At 35.2% G+C, this 15,925-nt stretch overlaps 1 protein-coding gene across 6 annotated transcripts in view; it reads left to right on the top strand.

Moving 5' to 3' along the window:
* The window catches only part of PHTF2 (putative homeodomain transcription factor 2), a 67,748-nt gene that overhangs the window by 29,196 nt on the left and 22,627 nt on the right, over nt 1–15,925 (top strand). For 4 of the 6 annotated variants that reach the window (XM_035549255.2, XM_035549257.2, XM_035549256.2 and 1 more), the window contains exons 4-9: nt 1,214–1,283; nt 3,574–3,732; nt 8,332–8,497; nt 9,170–9,334; nt 13,777–13,978; nt 15,652–15,810. In XM_035549255.2, the coding sequence (XP_035405148.1) occupies nt 1,214–1,283; nt 3,574–3,732; nt 8,332–8,497; nt 9,170–9,334; nt 13,777–13,978; nt 15,652–15,810 (921 nt within the window). The remainder of the gene's footprint in view (nt 1–1,213; nt 1,284–3,573; nt 3,733–8,331; nt 8,498–9,169; nt 9,335–13,776; nt 13,979–15,651; nt 15,811–15,925) is intronic. The other 2 variants (XM_035549262.2, XM_035549261.2) reach the window with 2 other exon arrangements.

Genomic DNA, 15,925 nt, shown 5'->3' with positions numbered 1-15,925 from the left:
ATGACTGTATATCTGGTTCATTGTGAACATTTTTTTTTAAGTTCAATGTGAAAAATAAATCCAGTTGAATTTAGGTGCAAGAAGTATTTTGAGGTGCACTATCTATTTGAATAGCTTGCTTGATATAGTTGCCATGAAGATTAACACAACTAGATTTCATTGATCTTTCTCTCATTTATATTCATTTAATTTTTATGATTTCATCTGAATTGAATGCTTATATTTAAGTAATAAATGCTTTTACATGTGGGTGAAATATGACTCTGGAAATCCATAGTTGCCCAGCAAATTTAATGGCTTTTTGAATGAACACAGTTAAATCACTTCCATTATAATTGTATTTGTATCCTAAATATTTTCTTTGAAATATTATATTTTACTCTGTATGAATCGTACATGGAATCATTATTGGCTAATGTGACCAAGAGCCTGATCTAAAGGCATCAAAATAAACTCACAAAGCTTGACAACACAGCATCACATTTTAACATTAAGAACGAACTTGAAAGTTTTGAAAGACAGTTTTGTATTTGGCTCTTCCATGAGGGAAAATACTGTTTCTAAATGAAAAAACAAGCAGAAATTTGCTTTTTTTTTTTCCTGCGGCTTTCCTGTTTTGTGTGTTTTTCTCTTCTTTTTAATAGGTTGACCTATATTCACAATTAAGAAAAAAATCAATACTTCTCTACAATCTGGACTTCTGACAGTGGAGCTTGCTGTTGATTTGATTAGTGGCTCTTGCATTACAACATGATTTACTGTCTAGTTTTGGAATGAGGATGTTGTAATATAAGTGGTTTGTGAAGTTTAATGAGATATTTAAGGAAAAAAGAGATTCAGGAAAGTAATTTGTGGCAAAAGCTCTGAAAACCTAATATTAAGTGTATTACTAATTATTGCAAGTGTGTGCATATTTTGTCTGCATAACCCCAAGACATGGGAGGTGTGTGCTCAGTGCTTAACCGCATTTTAAATTTACCTAGTGGGTCAGTAATTGTTTAGGTTTTGTTTAGATGTTAAAATGTGAAAAAGGCATTTATTGTGCCTTGTTCCTCAGAATGATTTAAAATACTTTAAATTTATGAAGTTTGACATATTTGTCTAAATTTAAGAACAGTGTAGGTTAAACACAATTACTGACCACATCAATATTGTTCTTTCGTAATGTCTTCTGCATGAATGTATTCTGAAATTTAATATTTGCATATTGCAGGGTTTGAGAAACAAACCAAAGAAAACAGGACATGTGAAACCAGACCTGATAGATGTTGATCTTGTAAGAGGTAGGTCTTGAGCTAGAAAAAGCCGAATAAGAATCTCTCAAAATAAATAACTGCTATCCTGTGTCTTGTAACAAGAATGAATTGCTAAGTATTTACCTGTCCCCAATACAAAATCAATCAAACAAAAAACCTAACAGCCCTACATAACTCCTCTCTAAAAGAAGACAAATAGGAAATACAGTTAAAAGATGAGCTCTAGAATTAAATCAAAGGCTTAAAAACTTGATTTAAATATTGTCAAGTAAAATTTTTTGAATAAAAGAAACACGTGGATTACCGTGGATCATAGTTTTGGAGTTATTAGCTCAGAAATCTACTATTTCCATACGTTCAGACTTCTGTCACATCTTCTGACACCTAGAGGAAAGGTTATGTTGAAATTTCAGGAGACTTAAAATTGTTAAAATAGCTCTTGAGTATTTCTTTCTTGTTTTCAACAACAAAACTGCAACCGAAGGTCAGATGATATGACTTTGAAAAGTCTTTATTTAATCTTTCTTTTTATCTTTATTTAATTTTCCTCATGCCTCACAAAGGCAGTGGAAAGTGTCACTTAGATTTTTTTTTTTTTTCCCTTCTTTCATGAGCCCAGCAGCCAACACGCTCTCTTGAATCCATTCTGGTAGTACTCTTTGAATTCAACTCTAGAATTAACAGAAGCAAACTGCTGTGCTTGCACCCGGAGTTGGCTGGGACTCCCCTGGTCCCACAGCTGAACCCTTGCCCTCTTGCTGCTGCTAGAGCCACACAGGCACCCTCAGCCCCAGAGCTGGCCCACTGCTCCCAGGCCACTTCACCTGTTCAGCAGCTTGTCTGGCTTGATCTTCGCTAGCAATCACACGGCCACTCTCACACCTGCACACACTCCAGTTGCTGGTGCTCAACCCCCATCCCCATGTATGCACACAGAATGGAGCCCCTCACCCAGGAAAGAGTTAGAAAGGGGGGGTTGATAAGAACATAGAATAAGCTTTGTTGATCATATGCCATGGCCAGACAAAAAGTGTACTGACTAGAAGCTATTTACACATGACCAGCTTTTTTAACCCTTTACCCCTCAATTACCCCTCAATTTTCCCATACTTGTTCCTTCCAACTCAGGATATTCTGTGATTCTGTGATTGTAGGGCTAGCCTGGCGGGGTATTATTTGGGCTTCCCTTCCTGCCGTTCTCTCTGTGAGCTGATTTGTGTGGGGTTGCAGATGAGCTTTTATCACATAACCTAACAATATAACTTTATTTTTTAACGTGGGGATGTAAGATAAAGAAGCAAAATCAAATAAAATTCGAACTTTAAAGAAGCAGAACTGAAAAATAAATATTAGTAAGATTTAAGGAGTAGCAGTAGACCACCTCAGTACAGGGATATACTTGAATAACATTTAAGTAAACGACTGCTGTGCATAGATGTCTAAGTTGGCATTACAGTAGCTCCAGTGTTGGCACTATTTTACATGTGCTAGCACAAAGCTTACTAATGCCAATTCAACTTGTGAAGAAGGCGGGGATGCATAGCAGCATGCAGTAGTTGCCCTTTTTAAGCACTAGCCTCCAGCATAGTTTGTCACACACCTGTTAGCTCTGAACAAATATTACACAGTTTTCTGGCTGTCAGAGAAGTGGGAATTTTCAGGAAGAAATGGAACTTCCAAAGAAATGGAAGGATATGAGGAAGAGAGAGAACATTTGAATGAGTGAGATGATAAATGCTGTAGAAGAGTCAAAGATGAATTACTCTTTGGGTAACTTCCCTTCTCCTAGAGCTAGTCTTCAGTTTGACAAATACTGCTCTGTACTTCTCAACCTTATTCCACTTTCCTGAATGATATGGCTAGGGCAGTGTACAGATGTTAATGGTGTAGATCTATTTGCTGTGGCAGAAAAGGACTCTGCTGTGCCTGCATAGGTGTGTGGAGTTTTCCTGGGACTTCCTGTTGCCTCCTGTCAGGTTTCTGATACTTTGATGAAACAGAATAATTTTTAATAATTTATTTTAAAATAGTTTAGATATAGTAGCAAGTGGCAGTATTTTGTTATTCACGCATTCCAAAGTCTAAGTATTGGTACAAGCTCCTGATAATAACAATCAAGAGGCTACCAACAATTTATACAAGCTCTGGATTGAGGAGATAGTGAAAGGATGGAAGTATGAGATTTATCCAAATAATTGTTTAACTATTGCTCCACTAAATAACTCTTAACTACTGCGCTACTTAGCATCTAAAGTTATTAGCCATAACATTGAAATATATACAAATTTCTTTTTTTTTTTTCCCCATTTTTTTAAAGGATCTGCTTTTGCTAAAGCAAAACCTGAAAGTCCTTGGACCTCTCTGACCCGCAAAGGAATCGTGAGAGTTGTTTTCTTTCCATTCTTCTACAGGTGGTGGCTACAAGTGACATCGAGAGTCATCTTTTTCTGGCTGCTTGTTCTTTACCTTCTTCAAGGTAGAGTTGGATTACAGGATCGACTTCGACTGAATGCCTTAGTTTAACCATATAGAAATTACTGTATGTTACTTTGTTCACTTTATCCTGTTAAGGTTCCTTCCAATATATGCTAGAATAGATTGCGAGCATATGTCTTTTTCCTGCTTGTCTTGAAAATTTGAGTATTTCCTCAAAGGTTTTCTTGAGCATTTAGCACACATGTATGTTTGTCATCTCCATATATAATTTAGGTTTCCAAGACTATCCAATTTAGTTCAGGGCTGAGAGATACCAAAGAAACATTTGGCTTGGACAGTGTATGTTTTGGAGGCATGTAGTCATTTTGGTACCATGCAGATCAAGAGCTCTTCTGAAGAGAGAGGGAATGCTGAATCTGCCTAGGTTGCTCATGCAACCTAGTACGATGATTTGTGTGATCAGTTTCCAGTCCTTCTGTGGGTTATCTTGTCACATCAGAGGCAATGAACTTCTAGTTTATACTTCAGTCAGACCTCAGCTGTGCTTCCTTCTGATGACTAGCAAATGGAGAACTTCTTGTCCTCTATGCTTCTGCTAATTTATCCATTTCACAAGGGGAGAGTATGTATCTTATTTTTTATGCTTCCTAGATTAGCAGTTGCCCAAAAGTCATTTTATAGCAAACAGAAGGAAAATCTCAGCTTTTAAATAGGATGATGAATCTCAAGTTCTAGTAATTAGACTTTGTGCTTCTCTTAATTATATGTGATATATAAGAGGAAAATGAGAAAAGGAAGAATGTAATACAGAGAGTCAGTATCTAACAGCATGAAAACCAGCGAGAGAATAAATGTATCAGAAATGTGTACAACAAAAATGGAACGGAAGCTTAATGAAAGTTGGGAGCAATTTAAGTACTCTGAAAAGCTGAGAAGTTTTCCACTGACAAGTGGAAAGTGATAAGTTTTCCACGGAAATCCAATTAAAATATGATATTACTTTCCAATTTTGCCATCAGTCCTTGTAGTTATGAATCACCGTGTCTTCTGAAAATTGTATCTAAAATTAGGAATGGAAAAAAAAAAGAAGAAAAAAGCACCTCTTATGTGAAGAGGTTAGTGGCTATAAAATTAATTTCACAGTGCCGGTGCCCTGAAACTTGAAATGTATTGACACACAGTCATGTGATCTATCAAAACTTCTCTCTATCCCAATTTCTGAGATAGGTCCTTAAGAACGATTATTGCATACATTAACGTTTGTGTATACTATGGTAAGTATTCCATAGTGTTATTTTTTACTTTATTCATGGTAATATAGGTAGTGAGACACACAAGTTGTAATTGGTTCGTCACCATGTTCATAGGTTGCTTATTCTGGGAAGCACTAGTATAGTCATTTTTTATGTTCCCAACCTCACACTTACTTTTAAAAATGTACCCACACTCAAATTGTGGAGCCTTTTTAAGACTCTAAAAGCAGCAAAATAAGACTAAATGCAAATTCTGAGTGCAAGCAAATTCTTTAGGACATTCATTACAGAGCTATGTTGCAATTAATGTTTTGTCCCTCAAATTTCTTGGGGATCTATGTTTTAATAAAGGTATAGTTTACTTGGAAGGTATGCTCAGTTATTTATTTCATATAAAATCACTAAGGCAGTGCTGAAATAGCCATAATCTATTACAAAAACTTAACAACAAAATACTTCAAATTCCAGTGGCCATACTTCTGCCCTGAATCTGAATTTTGTATTGTAGCACAGAATTTCTGTTGTCATGAGATTCTCATTGACAGTGTTGTAAAATGGAATGACTTCATTATGGTCATATATTAAATATATGTATTTAGTTGAATTATTTAATTATGAAGTATTTTCTATAGATTTATGAACTGCCATTAACTGGAATTACTGCTTTGAAACTGATTAGCTTTAGCAGAATACTTGCTGGTGTTTATGTAAGTCTATAGAAAAGAATTCTTTCCTGGACTGTAGATTTAAACTGCAGATTGCATTTGCATTTGTTTACATTAGTATAAAGTATGATTAGCAGAATGTGTGATAAGAGAATTACAGAGAAATGGTTTTGTTCAAGGTCATGGAACAGGCCAGTGAATTAAGGTAGAAGTAGAATCTTTTCCTTCTGACTCCTTATCTATTTAGGTCATACGACTACCTCGTTTTTAATTTTAAAATGTTTCTGTATCCTAATAGGAAGACCAACATTGTGTGGAATTATAGTGTGTATCTCTTCTGTGTATTTCTTAAATATGAAACAAAAAACTTGAATATTTATAACAACTGTAATATTAATTGTGGTAAGATATATATGAACGTATACATTTTTAAGCTTCTTGGTAGTACAAATATTTCAAAGCTTCCAATACTAAGAAATAAATGCTTTTTGGTCTGGGAAATGTACAGTTGTTTGCTTCAATACAGCTTTTTGCTCTACCTGAAATATTTTTTTTTCTGTTTCACAAAATAAAGCGGTGTCATTTAGAAAAATACCAATCCACTATAAATAAGTGAAGAAATAATTAAAAGTGGTAGAATAAACTGTGTTTGGATACCTTGGATATCCTAGGGTAATTGGAACCACAGTGTATTGGCACACTGTGTAGAAGTTCTTGCATTTCCTTCCCATCCTACTGAAAAAGGCTGGGAGGTTGGTAACATTTTTTTAAATCGGTATGAAACTTCACGGTGGGAGTCTGTGATCTATAGATTTGTATCTTCTGGAAGAATCTGATTTCTTCTAGATCACTCTGCTTTGATAAATGTTTTTTTAGGTAGCAGAAGAGACCCCATAGCGAAGTTTGAAACTGTTTTGTAGAGGCCTACTCCTGTAAATCATTTCAAATGGATCTATGGACCTTGGTGTGCTTGGAAATGTATACTTACTGAAATTGTATGGTAGGAATCAGAATTGGCTATTTGTTTATACTCTGTACCATATGAATCTATTTGTTAGTGTGAGAAACTCAGATAAACTCATTTAGAAAGAGGTAATATTATCTGTACCTTTTCTTAATTTTCTGATTTTGGGTTATTTTTTAGGAAGTTGGATTTCTGATTGTTGCATACTGTCTTTTAGAAACCTCATACACCAAAAACTTAGTACATATAGAATAATAAAAAATACCCTAAGTGTTTTACCTAATACATAAAACATAACTAAAGGAAGAGAAACCTTAAAAACAACACCAAAAACAAGATAAAATGATGGAGACATAAGTACTTTAATTTAGGAAGAAGACTGGAAAATTGGGATTACCACAATAAAAAATAATTCCGTTGTTTTGTACTTTCATCTTGTTTCTAATATTGGTTAGCTTACAAAAGATAATTTTGTGAAAAACAAGTCTAAGCTCTTTTTAGAGGAAAACATCACATCCAGGTTGTGTTAGGTGTGGCTTTGGGTGATACAGTTGGGGTGTATGAAAGTTACACGTGCTCTTGTTTCAGAACACAGCACTTCAGACCCTACGGGCAGAGGGTGACAAAAATGTACAATAAGCAGAGAAAAAGAAAGGGTTGATTCCTCTGCCTGACACATGCTGTTGAATGGGATGACTCGCCTGAAGCCTGTAAAAAGGATTTCTAAGTCGTAGCAATGGTTGGTCTGTATGTACAGGAGCAAAAAAAGCTCGGTGGGTGTTGGCTGCATATGAGGAGCCGGTTTTAGGGTTACAAAACTAACAGCTATGGAACTGGAAGTGCCTCTTTTCCAACCACAAAAGCTAGTTGGAGTCCAGATCATTTCAGCTGGACTACCTCGTAATTTGCATGGTTTGTCTTTGATCCTTCCTCATTACTAGAAAAGATACACACAAGCATATATGAAATGTATCCGTAATTGCGCTTACACATCTGTCCATTCACATGGGAGATTTTCTCCTTTGCCTGGAGTACGGAGTTTGAAGTGGTTTCTGCTAGAGACTGTGAAGAACTTCTAGTCACTAATCTGTTGATCCTTCCCGTCTCAAAATAGATGTGTGGTTTCACAGAGCTGTGGGTTAGCTGAGCTTGGCAGGCACCTCCAGAGATCATCCAGTCCACCCCCCTCAAAGCAGCATCAACCAGAATGAGCTTCTGAGGGCCGTGGCCAGCCGGGTATTGAGTGCCTCCAAAATGGAGGGGCCACAACCGGTCAGGGCAACCTGCTCTTGGTGTGGTGACTCCTGCACTCACCTAACTCGTTGGATGGTGCTGGGTCATTTTTAGCGATAAAGAATTACATGTATCTGGGCTGATTTAAGGGTAGCATTTGCTTTATTTTTTTTTTAACCTCCTACTGAAGTTTCACCGTAAAGGTTTAAATTCCTGTCAGATCTAGCTTTGTGAATGCCTCCCCCTCCTTACTTCATTCTGCTACATTTTTTGAGCAATATGTGTAATATCATAAGTGTAAAAAGAACAGATGAGTATTAAGATAAGTAGGTAACTTGTTTAAATCCCGATTACCATCTATTTCATTGTAGTTGTCAGTCCATTCGCTGAATTGCATGGGTTGGTTTAAAACGCAGATAACAGACTACGTGTGACTGTTCTGATTTTGAGAAAAGCCATATAGCAAGTTGGCTGTTTCAGACATTTCAAATACTAAACTCAACTTCATCTTCCTTCTTTTCCAGTTGCTGCTGTAGTGTTATTTTATACAGCCCAGAGCCCACATAATATACCTCTGACTGAAGTAATTGGGCCAATATGGCTCATGTTGCTACTTGGAACTGTGCATTGTCAGATTGTTTCAACACGAACTCCTAAGCCACCTCCCAGCACAGGGGTTAAAAGAAGAAGGTATAGTCTATGTTAAAGTACTTATTTAGGATTGTTAAACTATTCTAAAGAACGTACATGAAAAATCGTAAGGGTTTGCAGTCTCTGCTTTGCAGGAGATGAGAAATCGAGGCTCTATTTTTACCAGAAACTTTAAAGTGGGTGCTTAATCGGTGCTCTAACTTTTATGCATTTACTAATTTGTGCATTGCTTTATTTGATTTTTAATGCACTGAATCTGATATTTTGCCTCAAAGCAGCTTGCAACTGGTGGAGTGCCAGTATCTATGTTACTGCAAATTGGGTTTTAGAACTCTGTGTGATACTGACCAGTGACCTGACAGAAATGTACAGTAAAAGAGATATTTGAAGCATAGACCTTAAGTCTTCCAGCACTTCATTATGGTTTGCTGCAGTGAATTGTCCCATTACAATGGGGAAACCTGCAACAGTGAATTATGCAGATGTTAGCCTCTGAGATGAAATATATCTTGGGTTTTAAGTATTATGATAATGAATAACTGTTTTGCCTGGTTTTATTAAATGGAGTTTGTTAAATCAACATGATAAGCCTTTAGCAAAATATTTTGAAATCTTGCTTGTTTTTGCATGCTTAAAACTGCTGAATGCATTATAGACCTACTAGATTGCACTTATAAAGCTACCTTCCAATTTTAATCTCTTCTGATGAAGGAAATTAAGGAAAGCAGCACATTTGGAAGTACATAGGGAAGGAGATGGCTCTAGTACCACAGATAACACACAGGAGGGAACAGTGCAGAGCTACGGTACAAGCACCTCTTACAGTATTGGCGCTGTCTTCAGAGATATCTGGCATGCCGCTTTCTTTTTATCAGGGTTTGTATTTATTCAAGGCTACATATGTGTTAGATATGCACTATCCCTTTTCTAAAGAGGTAAACATTGATCTAATGATTAGATAAGCTTTTGTTGATCCAGTTTTTGTTAATAGTACTCAGCTCAGTGTTTGAACATGTCATGTGTTGATCTATTTCACTTCTGCAAATGCTGATGCAATAACTTTGAAGAGATACAGGGTAACTTTTGTTAGTCCCCTGATATTTGTAGGACTACTCTGTGTAGACAACTCGGTTTCTCAAATTTAATCCAATGAGAAAATCAGACTTTTTAATTCTGCTTTGTTACATCAGCTGCTTATTACTCTGAGAGAATGTGTGTGGAGCTCCATAACTGTCATGAAATCACATACTTTTTCCTGAAGGAAAAACCTTCAGGATTCAAATAAGCACAATTATTTAGTTTATAAATAAATATAAAAGATGCATTTTCTAATGACTGGAAGAAACATCTAACCTTGTTACTTTTCAGAGATGTTTTACAAATGATCGATATGCTAATGTAGTGCTCTGGGCTTTAAAAAAAAAAAAAAATTCAGTAAGTGTTCAAGATGCACTATACATACAGCATTGTGAGTGCTGTATGTCAGCATTTATTAACAAGAGAAAATGTACTCAAAATGGCATAAAGTTAAGAAAAGGGATACTGCAAGTCATTTAATTGATGTTTTGTTGTGCATGGTGCATCTTAAATATTGCAGCACTAACATGTCTGTCATACTTGTGATATGTGCTCTTAACCTCTGGTAAAGTTTATTTTGTATTATTTTACATTCTGGGAATATCTTGTTGAAACTCTGGAGAAGTTTTAAAAATGTTTAAAAATATTGCAAGAATGCATTTGACTTTTCTCTGTGTAGATTAAGCTATCTTTAACAAACTATGAGTAATAGTAATAGATACCACTGCTGTTCTTTTTTGTAACTCTCCATCTAAATGGATCGATCTAAACACATTAATTTCTGGTATGTTTGGATTGTAATCTTGTAAACTCTTTGAATGTTTTCAATTCTATGAAGACACTGATTTTCAATAGGAAAAAGATTGTTGGTAGACTCATTTTCTTCCTTGCCTTCTGTGTCTTGGGTTCACAAAGAGTGTTTTCAGTTGAGAAGAGATATGTGGTACTTGCTCAAACCATTTAACGAGAGGTACTATTTGTAGATGTTAAGCCTCAATGATGACTACGTAGTGTATACAGCATCTCCAAAGCATAAAGAGCGAGAATGACTGAGGATGCTGTAAGTAGCCTTTAGTCACTTGTTGCCTCTTCACTGTAGAGGCACGGTTTGTATGTCTGAGAATGAACCATATCAGAAACTTGTCTATCTGAAAAATAACTGTTTTTTTCCCAGGAGATCATGCAAATCAGTTTCTTCATGTAATTTTTTTTCCATGGTCATACAAACAGTTTTGTCAGCACGGTGGGATTGCAGAGTGGGACTGGGAATGAGGAGACAGGAGCACAGTGTGGAGACTAATATTGCTGAGGAAGTTGTTGTGAAATCCCAGTGCAAGGAAGCTGTCCTTATTTGAATTATGGAAATCTTTAACTTCTAAAAAGTTCTGCAGCTTGAATGGGGAAGAGCGTTTTTTGATCAATTCCAATGAAATAGATGGGAATAGAATACTTGCCTAACACTTCCTCTAGCTAATGCATAGATAAGACTGAAAGTTCTTCTTCACTTAGCATTTGCAGATATTCAACCTTTGTAAGACCTTCTTGGATTTATTCAAGGTGTTGCTCTTAAATACCTTTAAATCTAGCATGAAATTTTAAAAGTTGATTAATGATAGGAAAGTATGCATTTTTATTAGTTAGGGAAGTATGTCGTTCATATTTTTTTTTCTTTTTAAACTCACTATAGTGTGTTTAGTTTAATTTGGTAGTTTAAGTTGAAGCCCACATTTATGCATTTCTTGTGTGGGACTTAGACTTAAATTTAGGGATTCTTACCAAAAATAGCATTGATTTCTGCATTAGAAACAAGTGAAATTTTACTTGAGTACCTGTTTTTCAAAATGAGCCTTAGCTGATATCAAACTAGTATTTCTCTCACTGTTACAGCGTTACATATCTTGCTTTTTAAAGTCCTATCTGAAAAAAAATGTGCATAAATATATATATTGTTATTTTTTATGCATTGTTACTCAGCTGCTTGAGGCTGCTTCTTCCTGGTAGTTTTCAAATGTGAAAAACTGGCTTTTTTTTCCAGACAATGTGAAATGAAGGCATGATATTCTCACAAAGTCACACTCCCTTTCACACTGTTTAAAAAAAAAAAAAAAAAAAGCATTAAAAATTGGCCTCTTCGGAGTCTTGGTTCCTGCAAAGGATTTAATCTTAGTGATACTTCATATCTTTCCTTAATGCTCACAGCTGAACTTCCTGAAGCTTATAATTTCACAATAAGTTGTTACTGAAAGACTGATACTTGCTTTATTTGAGAAGTGAACAGCATTTTTTTCCCCATTAAGTAATAAGCTATGCTTTGTGTCTGTCTTATTTTCATTAACTTAGCTAAACAATGACATTATGGAATAGCACAGACATCAAGTTCTAGCATGCTTACTGTTGATGGTTTGACATGTTTGTCCAAAGCCTCAGTAGTGTCTTAAATTGTCTTCCTAGTGGCTTTAGAAAATGAGAAGCGTTTGTATGCAAACTAGCACAGTGGTAATCTGCAAATAGGAAGAGGCTTATTAACTGCTCCTCCAGCACAAAACATATGATCAAGCATACTGCTGTCTCTTCATCTTTGTAAGCTTATAATAAAACTTTACCCATGCAAATATATAAAAACTATAAGAAGTTTTTTCTGCTGATTTTGTACTCACTTATTTAGAAATAACATCGACAAAGAATGTTGGGAATAGGTAAGGGAATAGTAGGTAAGTTCCGTAACTTCCTACAAGAGCTTCCTATTAGGGAAGTAGAGTAGCAGGTTTTGTTTCTTTTTAAGTAGCAATAATAATAAAAAAAAAAAAGCTGATAGTTTTTTTTTCTGGGAAAGTAGAACAAGACTAAAGAATGTAAAGGATGATGAAAAGCCTCAGTAACATTGCCTTTTCTATTCATTATTTTGTCCGTGTTCTTAAAAAAAAAAAAAAAAAAAAGAATTGTTCCTTTTTGGATTTTTCCCCTAGCGTAGGTCTCCCTAGCCATGTGTGTGTTCAGGTCGCCACTGTATAAGAATACCTTATCTTGGGAGGAATTTGAGGCAACTATCCCAATTTGTATGACGTCCATATTAAAGAGGAATTTAATCTCCTGCCCTGTAATCCAAGCTCTCACTGAATGCTTCCCTCCTTAAAGAGAAGGGCAATGTATATTCCCCTATAGGAGCATAATAATAATCAAGCAGGTTCTTTATAGTTTTATCAAGTGTGTTTAATGTTCTTCTAATAAATAATAAAATCTGGAAATTTGATTTATAACTGTTTTACAAGTGTTCTGGAAATCAAACAAATAGATGAATTTCATTGCTTTCTGGGTAAAGACTTCTCATGTTATTTACTTTGAGATGGAGAATCTTAAGTGAAACTCAGCTTTGAAGTAATCTCTGTTGATAAGGCAGCAAGCTGCTATTCCTTTTTCATTCCTTCATTTACTATGCTTTCTAATTTGGAAAAGTGATCCTACAAACTTTTGCTTTAAGAAGGACTTTTCCTGGCATTAGATGACACTGCTTCTACATTTATTGACTAGATAATGGCCTTGACTTTTAGAAAATGTTATGGAAGGCTATTTATGGATATTAGTAGTCTTCTCTTAAGAATAATTATACTTAAGCATAATTCATACACTTGTGATTTGAAACAAGCTTAATTATTGAAATATATATTGAAATATATATTGAAATATGCCACTGAGGGGTTACTGGATAATATAGGAAAGAGTAAATCCCGTTGTGTTTAGCAGACTTATTAATAAGCCGAGTGAATTTAAAACAAAAAATCTGTATAGAAAGTACTAAATGCAGCATGTCTGTTTGCAGCTTCAAGAAATGGTACATTTGCTTTGAATTAGTAACACAAAGAAACTTTTAACTTTTTTTTTGACACAATAGAAAAAAGCTCATTTACATTTGGGGCTTGTGGTTCTTCTGTTGCTAAAATTGCTGTGAAGTTCTAGCTATAAAACATGGGTTTCCTTTTCTCTTCTCTCCATAGCTTGTAGAATATTCTTTCAGACACTGTTTCCTTTGTAATGGCTAAGAGCAATGAGTGTTAATGAGAAGATTATAAAAAAAAACAAAACACCTTACAAATATTGCATCAAATGCTAATTTTTATTATGTATTAGTTTGTGTGTATTTTAACTGTAGAACTAAAACATGGGTTGAGAAGGGTGAACAGGATTAGTCTGGTAAAAAAGTCAGAGAATCATTAATTTAACGCTTGCATTTGTTTCAAATCTAGATCTAAGAAAGCAAAAAACTCAATAGATAAATCCACTGAGACTGATAACGGCTACGTGTCCCTTGATGGGAAAAAGACAGGTAAAAGCGGTGAAGAATGTATACAGGCCCATGAACGTCTCTGTGAAGTGGTTAAGCCAGAAGAATTAGGGTGGAGCACTGCAACGGTGAGAGATGCCTTCAACAATCCCACTCATCACAAAGTAAGTATGCCTCATGGCCTTCAAAGCTGGGTTACTAAATTGTCAGATGATATATAAGCTGTATTTCTGTGATGCTTTTGATGTACTCTCATTTACTTCATCCTTAAAAGTATTGGCCCTGACACCAGGTGCTGGGGCCAAAATGATGTTACATCTTCTTATTTTATTCCCTATATTCCTAGCCTTTCCTTTTCTCATCAGAGGATTCTTACTGACTGTCATATAAACATTTTTTGCTGTTCTGTGTTTCAATACACAACTTTGTGTGCTGTCACTTATATATGATTTTTTTTCAGACTAGCTGAACAACACACTGTACCTTTTCCTGTCTCTTTGATACTATTGGCATAAATAGGTCTGTCTTTATGCTAAAATGGAACAAATTTCACATTACTGGCAATTGGTAATTTTGAGGTCGTTCTGAATGTTTACCTGTGACTTGTCATTCTTTTCTTTTGGTTCATTTCTGTAGAAGATGAGGAAAGGCCAATTTCCCTCTCAGTGAAATAGGCATGGCTCCCCTGAAGAAGGGATAGATAGGGATGAGATAGAAGCTTAAGAAATGGTCGTGAAAGTAAGGGGAACTTTTAAGTCTGGATCTAATTATCTCCTGGATATACTGTTTTCATCCTACTATTCTACAAAAAAGATTTTCCAAAATATTTTTTCCTGGCTCCATTATGATTGTCTTTTGAGCATATATTGACTGCCATTACAGCACTTTTACTTGACTTTGTCTCACTAGTATTTACTGTCATTGATCGATCAGAGCAGGGTTCTTTTTCATGGTAATATCAAATGGAAAAGTTACTGGAAGTTCATTATTATTTTTTTTATTAAAGGAAAGGCATTCTGTGGGGAAATTCATAGTCAAACTATTTAACAACACTTAATATAATTAAGTCAGGATGAATGTGAAGAAGGTTCATCTCAGGGCAGTAATTTCAGTCTGTTGGTCTGCAAGAAGTGTTTCCTCAGCAGCAACAGAAACTGTGATTCAGTTGTCTTTGTCAATTCCAAGCATTTTGTATTCTTGATTAAATTCAACAAATCAAGATTTTTTTAATAAAGTCTTTACAAAAAAAACTTTACAGGGTCCTATCCAGTGATCTCATAATAAATGAAAATATACATACAGTTTTGGGTACCTGAACAATTTTTTATTGACCTCTCTTCCTGTTTCTGAATCTTCCTGTTTCTGAAAGGTCTGCTTTTGCTTCAGTTTAAAATCAGGGAAATAGAAAGTGGGATAAATTTATAATCCCAGTGTTCTAAAACAAATCTTGGTGCATTTTATGGTTGTTAGCATTTGTCTCTTCTTTCTTTGTACCATGTATATAGATAATTAAGTGTGATGGTGTCTGCTATCACAATTTTGTATTTTCACATCTTTTGGATATTTTGAATTTAAGCCTTTAAAATGTGAATGCCAGAAATGTTCTTTAGGATAATATGAACTAGCCATTCATTATCTGGGAAAGGTTTATTTAATACTATGATTTTATTTTATAATGGCTGCTGTGCCACTTATTTTTTAGAATTGGAAATACGTTAATTTCTAATTTAACCAAGTATATATATACTGTTGTAGAAATAAATTGATTTCAATAGTTTAGAACAAGACTAGGTAAGTATGAGTGTATGTCTTAGTAATGCTATATTTCTTGCACTAGGATGCTCACAGAACTGTGACAAATTTATCAGATGAAGTTTCTAGTGAGGAAGGGCCTGAAACTGGATATTCGTTACGTCGCAATGTAGAGCGCGCATCTAGTGACTGCACACTTCGAAACAGGAAATCTCATCATTATAAGAAACACTATCCTCTGGAGGTATAGTCTTTTTTGTTGCCTCTCTTCTGTACACTGTTAAAACTTCTTGGGTTCTTGTTGAGTATATTTTTTTCTCAACCTTCTTTTCTCTTATACTGAATTTTAGGATTATAAT

Source organism: Cygnus atratus, chromosome 1, assembly GCF_013377495.2.
Source record: "Cygnus atratus isolate AKBS03 ecotype Queensland, Australia chromosome 1, CAtr_DNAZoo_HiC_assembly, whole genome shotgun sequence".
Classification (NCBI taxonomy): Eukaryota; Metazoa; Chordata; class Aves; order Anseriformes; family Anatidae; genus Cygnus; species Cygnus atratus.
This window is presented reverse-complemented; position numbering and strand designations above follow the sequence as displayed.